General features: G+C 41.4%; 1 protein-coding gene across 1 annotated transcript in view; it reads left to right on the top strand.

The window, feature by feature from the left end:
* The window catches only part of ppp1r16a (protein phosphatase 1, regulatory subunit 16A), a 15,389-nt gene extending 10,348 nt beyond the window's left edge, over positions 1-5,041 (top strand). The window contains exons 4-11 of the mRNA XM_035655257.1: positions 907-1,060; positions 1,458-1,561; positions 1,736-1,860; positions 2,220-2,345; positions 2,433-2,508; positions 2,731-2,860; positions 2,984-3,146; positions 3,226-5,041. Of these exons, the coding sequence (XP_035511150.1) occupies positions 907-1,060; positions 1,458-1,561; positions 1,736-1,860; positions 2,220-2,345; positions 2,433-2,508; positions 2,731-2,860; positions 2,984-3,146; positions 3,226-3,765 (1,418 nt within the window). The 3' untranslated portion in view covers positions 3,766-5,041. The remainder of the gene's footprint in view (positions 1-906; positions 1,061-1,457; positions 1,562-1,735; positions 1,861-2,219; positions 2,346-2,432; positions 2,509-2,730; positions 2,861-2,983; positions 3,147-3,225) is intronic.
* The last annotated feature ends 3,240 nt before the right edge of the window (positions 5,042-8,281 follow it).

The raw sequence follows: 8,281 nt of genomic DNA, 5'->3' as shown, positions 1-8,281 counted from the left end.
ATCCCTCACCGGTTTCCCACCTGCACACATTGCGAATTGTGTTCACTGGATTGCAGAACCTCACTCACAACACACCAGAAGAAAACTCTCAGACTCCAAAATCTGGAAATAATCTTGTAAAGGGTTTGGATTCAAAGGCAAATTCGGTTGTCATAACCAAAATACTTCCAATATTTACAGCATTTAAGTGGCAGTTATACATATACAGGTACACACTTCCACATGTTCAGCAGCTTACACCAGCACAGCCTTACAATAGATGGGATGAGGTTACCTACAGTTCTACACTAACGAGGCAGGTCACCTTTTGTGCAGCGTGTGTGTTTATGTTGTGTGCGGTCACAGCTCTCAGCTCTCCAAGTATGTTTGCCTTTATTTTGTCTAAACTGTAACTTATCTTAAGTCAGTTTACATGAACACACTGACTCATTCCCACCGTTTTAGTTTTGAGGGCCAGTGTTTTGAAGAGTTTGCGTAGGCTTACATTCCTTTCCTGATCAGTTTTAACAGATTTGGAAGAAACCATCCTAAGATGAAGCATCATTAGCTGGACACAGATCTTTATAATTACAGATGGGCTTTTTCCTCTCCCTTCCTGTTTTGCTCTCTGTGTCGTTTATTTCTTTTTATAAGTTAACACGTTAACATGCTACTATAACTTCATGAGAGGGCTTTTTGTGAGCACAGAGAACTCTTTATAGAAGCTGTTGACTCTGCTCTTCCCCTTGGAAAACGTGGTGTTTACTCAGCAGAGGGCTGGCCCATGCATGCAAATGTTTTCTATTACATTAGTTACCATAAATAATGCATAGATTTCTCCATTCTGTTGTCAGTACCTGTTTTGTGTTCTGTCTGTATGTCCCTATGCGTTCATTAATTTACATACATTATCTACGTCTGCCCTCTCTTCTCAGTGCTGTATTGATGACTTTGTGGAGATAGTGCAGTGCCTGCTGGATGCTGGTGCCTGTGTGAATGCCTCTGACAGTGAGCTATGGACACCGCTGCATGCTGCTGCCACCTGTGGACACACTGGACTAGTGCAGCTCCTGATTCAGGCGTGAGTTTTCCAATGAATTCATACTCTTACTCAGCTTCAGCCCCACATTTTGCATCCTTTCTACCACAGAAGGTTTCTCCTGTTGTCATAACAAAATGGAGAAATCTACAAGATGATATTTGTCTCAACTGGGTTAAAATAAACATTGCTATATTCTTACATTCAGGCAGAAAAAACGTTATTTTCTAGACCAAAGCAGAAATAGACAGAGAGCCTTCGTGGTGCAAGTATCTACTTTACATAAACAATGCAAATGTGGCCTGTGGCCTGTGACTTTCAAAATGCTTTGCAAGTGTGTGAATATTTTTGAGTGGCTGAGTATCTGAGATCAGGGTGTGTCACTGTGTAGTGCTCTAATCCAATTCTCTTTGCGTATGTGTGTTGTGTGTGCTTCTAGTGGGGCTGACCTGCTGGCTGTCAATGCAGATGGAAACATGCCCTATGACCTCTGTGAGGATGAGGCCACCCTTGAGCTACTGGAGATGGTTATGGCTGAACAGGGTCAGTGAGCTGAGTCAAAGCAAAAGTCTTCTTGGAGCAAAAAGCATTTTTAATACCGATTGTCAATTTTTTTTATACAGGCTTAACACATCTCAACAACATCTTAAGACTCTGTACAGACTGTTGGTGTCAACTATTATCATTGCTTCTGTCCCTGTGTGTTTGTGTGTGTAGGGATAACTCAGGACCGTATAGATGAATGCCGTGGGGCTAAAGAGATGGCCATGCTGGCTGACGTTCAGGCTCTGGTTCAGAGCGGAGCAGACTTAAATGCCCAGGATGATAATGGAGCAACACTGGTGAGACAGAGACACACACTGTGTAGAAAAGTAAAGATAAAAGTTATAAATAAGGATATTTCAGACCATGGATTTTAAGCATATTTGTGATTCCCGGGTGCATTCACTGTTGTATGTAGGCTAGTGAATGAGCACACTGCAGCAGCTCTGACAAGAAAATAAGGTCTGGACTAAGAGTATAAATTAAGTTTAAATCTGCAGTAGAGAATAAAATCAGCAGTATCCTTTCTGTTAAAGACATATTTGCCATTGTCTTTCTAAATGCATTTGGACATGTTTTTTTTCTGCCAAAGGAAACTAGACTTTGTTGTCCACCCTTGGTCAACACTTAAATGATACATGTCGAATATCTCTCCCAGCTCCATATAGCATCTGCTAACGGCTACATGTCTGTGGGGGAACTGTTGCTAGAGCACAGGGCTCAGGTGGAAGTGAAGGACTCTGATGGCTGGACGCCTCTACACGCTGCCTCCTGCTGGGGACAAGTAAGTACTGCAGACAAACTAAAACATAGGAACCTTACACCTAAAAACAAAATCCCATTAATAGCATTGTTTGCATTTGTTCCATAGATCCAAATGGTGGAACTGTTGGTGGCCCATGGAGCCAGTTTAAACACCAAGTCTGTCCTGGAGGAGACGCCTCTGGGTAAGATAGAAAGCCTTTTTTGTCCCGTATTGCTTCATGGCAAAATAAAGTAAATGACTGTACCTTTCACCTTTTTTGATGTAATACTAATTCCCTTGCCTCTGTTAAAAGAGGAACTAATTATCCTGACCCATTTATGAAATGCCTCTCAGTTATAGCTTTTTAATTAGCATCTTTCCTTTCACATCTTCCGGTGTCTGACCTTTCCTGCTGCCTTTTTAGATGTGTGTATGGACGAAGAGGTCAGAGCCAAACTGATGGACCTAAAGCATAAACACGATGCCATCATGAAGAACCAGGACCGGCAGAAGGGCACACTGCAAAGACGAGCATCTAGTACTGGCAGCAGAGGGTAAGAGGGGACATAAGGCCAGGATAAAGAGAGCTCATGGGAACCAGAGGGTGAAAAACAACAACATGAAGATGGAGCAGTTTAGTGCTTTACTGATCCCCTCTCTCTTGTTTGTCTACGCAGTAAGGTGGTACGTCGTGTCAGTGTGAACGAGCGCTCCAGCCTGTACCGGCGGGAGCACCACAAAGAGGCCATGGTGTGGCAGGAGCGCGGACGACAGCCAGAGCCACACGACGACGATGAAGACAGGCAAACGGACAATGAACTAAACCAGCATGCCACCATGGTGAGCAAGCTCAGTGTTGTGGACGTCATCGTTGTCACATTTTGAAAGAGTTGAAGCAACACGTGGTCCTTTCTTTCAGGTCGCTGGTGGGGGAGCCACATCACGTCTAGAGGAACTGGAGGCTGCAGACAGGAACATTGTGTCCAGCTTAGGTAATGGAGGGACCTCTGTTTCTTTGGCCTCCTCTGTACCCGGAGAGCTGTGGAGTGGTGGAGGTCTCATGGAGCGCAGCGCCTCCTACCAGCTCAGCCCTGAATCCGGAGCCGGGTTGGGGCCTGGATCTGCAGACGGCGAGGGGGCAGACAGTATGACTCGGGAGAAATCGCACCAGACCCTGGCTGACCTGAAACGCCAGCGTGCAGCTGCCAAGCTCAATAAGTACCCAGCACCTCCACCACCCCTGCCCCCTCCCTTAGAGGAGGAGCCTTCTGTTGCAGCGGCCGAGGCAACAGCCAGTCAGGCCCAGCCAGAGCTCCAAATGACCCCCAACACAGAGGATGTGGCCTCCCCGAGCCAGGTATACTTCACCCCAGCCAGTGGAGATCCTCCACTGCTGAAACTCAGAGCCCCAGAGGAGGACCAGTCTAACAATAAGGAGCCTTGCTGTGGACTCATGTAGACAGCCTGACACACACACACACACACACACACACACCGTCTACAGAGTAGAGGAGCTGGGCATGTTATACTCCAAAGTGGCAAAAACCTTTCAAAACAGACATGCTTGAAATCATTGAAGACTAAGGCCACATGCCAATGAGGGTTTGATCTACACTGAATTTCTATTTACCCGTAACCCTTTCCTGATCAACAAGATACACACTTTACACTAAAGGTCCTAGCATTTCCTGTTGCTCCCTCTTATTTAGGGGCTGTACATCAGGTGTCCATTCAGTGACTCAGACGAGAACTACAGATTTCAGTGTCACAATCACAAGCAAATATTTACTTTACTCAGTCTTTGTTCATACTTTACTCCTCTCTTACCGCACTACTCAACTACTGTAGATTGACTTTTCATTGAAAAGCCTCAGAATCATGTAAAAGCTGAATGAAATTAAATTGAAAGATGATTTGTTTTAAATTAAGAATGAGATTAAAGTTTTTTCTTTACTGAGTGCTATGAAGGGTACGTGATTTGCATAGATTTACATTATAAGCAAGAGTTTTTTTTGTGGTTGGGAGATTGCCTGGTCCTAAGAGTTATAGTATAACGCTATTCTGAATTTACATTCACACAAAGATGTAAACATGGACTGTTTCCTTTGCTTGATTTTTTTTTTTTTTCTTTTTTTTTTTTTCTTGGACTGAAAATATCATGAAGTTGTCTTTTGTTTCTTTTCCAGTGCACAGCTAGCCTACATTTCAATATTTGTAATGCTGCAATTTGTAAAATAAGTCTCTAAAATCATGTGACCTAATTCATATTTAAATCAGTCCAACATTATCACTTCTAGAATTCTATTTTTCTGTCAGTATTTCTATTTTTCTACCCTCTGAATGGAATCACATTATTTATTCTATCTGATACTGAATACGGCTTATGATGTACAGTTCTTGTACTATTTTTTAAAGATGAAAGTATGAAGGCAAGATATTTATAAAAGAGATCATATATAGTTTTATTGTCAAACCAAGTTAACTTGTCATATGATTATTTGTCAAAGGTTGGTGCCTTCTTTAGGTGGCAGATTTGATATAGGTTTGCAATGCTTGCACAAAATCCCACATGCAAGTTTAGTGAGCAGTGAGATCAAATGATCTATCAAACATGGACTCCAACTTGATGTGCTTTCAATGCACTCTAATTTCTGTATTGCATTTCAGTTTTGTTAGTGATTTTTACTGAGCCCTGTTTAGAAAAACAAAACATAAAAACATTTTGTTTTCACAAATGTTTTTTGTATTTTTTTTAAATGCACATGGTTTCTTTAATTAATCTGATCATTGTTACTGTTTATGTCTCTGGGTATTGTTTAAAATTAGTTTTTGGGGTTTGTTTTTTTTATACATTATGTTGGAAGCCAGTAAAGGGTCAAATGATGGTGTTCTGGTTAGAAAAGGAGACAGGATACTGACTTTTTATACCTAAAGTCTCCCCCCTGTGGTGGATTTGGGAACTTGCACATTTAACAGGCATGTCCTCCAGTGCTTCTTCTCTTCCTATTACATCATGCAGTCACTCACTTTCAGCACATCTCGAACGTCACAGCCCGTTCTGATCCATTTGCCAGGGCAGCACATGACATAAATAGTAGACACTCCAGTACACTCAAGTTATGAAAGCACGTCATGTAGATAAAACTGTATGAGTGTTTGTTTCAGGTCATTGTGGCATTACAAACTGCAGCCTTGTCTTTGATTCTCCTTTAAGATGCGCTAACCAGAATTTCAGCTCTATAGCTCCTATACATGCAAATACATGCACACAGATTGTAACCCTGTCCAGGACACATCTGTGGCCTTGGTAACAGTTGTGCATGGGGTGTGTTTAAAAATGGAACCTGCTATATGTTCAGACATGTGGTGACTGCTGCTAAGATTGATGCCATAAATCTTCAAATCCTTATATTTTAATTTTAAACTGTTATCTTTTATGTGACAATCTGTTTAAAATTAGGCGTATGCTAAATGGAACAGACTGTGTCGTGAGGTCCAGCCAAAATATGTACTGCGTGACACACGCAAGTCACCGGGGCATCACATGCTTGTATGTGAACCATTTTAGTTTGGGATATCAAATGTCTTTCCCAAGCGCTTTCCAAGACATCTGGGGGCTTTCTCTCTCTCACAGACTCTGTCCTTCTCACATACAGACAGCTGATTCCGTGGCTCTTTTTTCCTTCCCAAACAAAAGACAGGCAAAGGAAGATTACTGCATATCAGCGTCTACATGCAGTGAAACCCTGACCTCTTGTCCTTCCACAATCTTAACTCTTAACTGGCATTGTCACTCCCTGATGCATCCTTGTAAGGGCAGAAGCTGGTGTGAAGTCATCCTACACCAACTCTGTGTCACATTATAATCTTACTGGGTTAATAAAGACATGAGAAGTTCTGTGAACCTTAAAACAGGCTCGGTGGGAAACGTCAAAATGGCTTGTGATTAACTGCTGATCTCTGACTGCCCCACACCTTCATGCTAAAACTGTTTCTCAGTCTGTTTCCCCTTCCCTGTACCTTAACCTGAACTCAACCTGAACCTGCCTTAACCCCAGCCAGCCACCTCTGTGACCCCTAACCCCAACCACGAAGGGCAGCTCTATAGGGAAACAGACTTTGACTTGCTTATAATAGGTGTGATATACAGTTACGTCTATTTTTGTCAACTTAATTATCTTAACAGTGTCGAAAGAGAAATTGCATTAACCTTCTCAATCCGTGGGTCTTTCTCAAAAATCTCCTTGTTCATAATGCAAGGCACATGACAGATTAAAGGCTCCCAGACAAAACATGCTGCCCCATGATTCCTTGCGAGACCAATGTGACACACACCCAAGCAGTGTTGTACAGTAAGATATAGAACCCAATGTCACAGTGGCAATCACACAACCCTAAATGTAAAGCTCCTCCGTGTTTATGGTTATGAGACGTCCATTTACTCCAAGACAACTTGATCCTATTACTGTGTTTTACTATGCTACATAATACATTTACATTTGAGGGGGGAAATAAGTTTTAATTTACTAGATATATTTAACGACTAAGATGGTATAGCTATGGCTGGGTGGAGGAATGTAGCAACTAGTTACTTTTTAGATTACAGATTATTATATTTTGATCCAAAACATAGGATTTTCTTATAAAATATGATTCATATTTACAGTTTTGATTCATCAAACTAGTTTCCAGTCCACAGATAGCATTTTCAAAGGGCAGACAGACATATTTAGTGGCCCGCTGGTGAACACAGTCTAATATTTAGTGGCCAGATATTTTTCCCAGGAGTTGGTGGAGACCAAAACAAAGCTAAAGGCTGAGGTGAATATTTCCCTTTATATTCCCCAGGTGGCTAAATACAATTTGAAGAAATGTATACGTTAATGTGGATGTGTTGATGAGCAACTAACAAGACATTGCTATGATCAACATTGCACCTAGTAGTCAAAAAGATCATGCAACTGCTTTAGTGTAAAAGTGAATTCTAAAAATTAGCTTAAAGCAAGACTAAATCATTAAAAAGTTGGTATCACTTGCACGTGTTTTATAATGAAATTTACAATAGACTAAAAAGCACGGGCGGTTTGGAGAAATATTCATGGATCGACATAGCATGGAGACTTTAAGGAGATAATATATGGATAGTATATAGAAATAATAATATACAGAAATATATTCTGATTTGATTGCAAACAATTACATATATCAGTATTTGTCAGGAAAAGCCCACAAATGAAGATATTTCCACTCAACAACATTACATTATTGTGGCACATTTTATTTTCAAATCTTCAGAATTTATTTCAAATACATGTCTTTTCATGTCTATCACTTAGTCTAAAATGTGGTCATTACAGATCATTAAATTGATTTCTGTTTTGAACATGTTATTTAAAAAATCTGACAGCATTTGACAGGTGGTGGTGGCCAGGCTTTTTATTTATTAATTTATTTCAGCCTTCCCATGCCACAGCCTACAGTTATCTCATTTGTCAAATGTCCTGTTTATCCTGACCTCTTGTAGTTGACACACACGACCTCATATTAATGCTAATAGGCACAGTTTGCCATATCAACTTCACAAGTTGTTTTCCATGTTGTGATTGGCTGCATTCAAGTGGCAGAAACAAATCGAGATACGGGTTGAAGTTTTAAAAGCAACAGTGCTTTTATATCGCTAATACTCGAATGAATACTTGAATGACACTTAATAATACCCAAGTAGGCCGGCTTGTTACAAACAAACGTCGCCTCTTAATTTAAAGCGTTTCAAGCTAAGCCTTTTTTTTCTTTCGGGCCACTTGAGCTAAAGTTGTTCCGACAGCACGTAAATGCGTCATTTGGCACGCTGAAGCCAGAGGCGAAGTTAGTGAAGAAATCCAGCCAACCACGAGCGGGAGCGGGCGCAGGCGTGGCGTGGTCGAGTGGGAATATGAACAGCGAGAGACACGACTGTCAGTGGAGCTCAGAGGAGC

Source organism: Morone saxatilis, unplaced genomic scaffold (genome assembly GCF_004916995.1).
Source record: "Morone saxatilis isolate NCDOM2014 unplaced genomic scaffold, NCSU_SB_2.0 Contig0, whole genome shotgun sequence".
NCBI lineage: Eukaryota > Metazoa > Chordata > Actinopteri > Moronidae > Morone > Morone saxatilis.
Note: the sequence above shows the minus strand (reverse complement) of the source record. Positions and strands in the feature narration are given on the sequence as shown.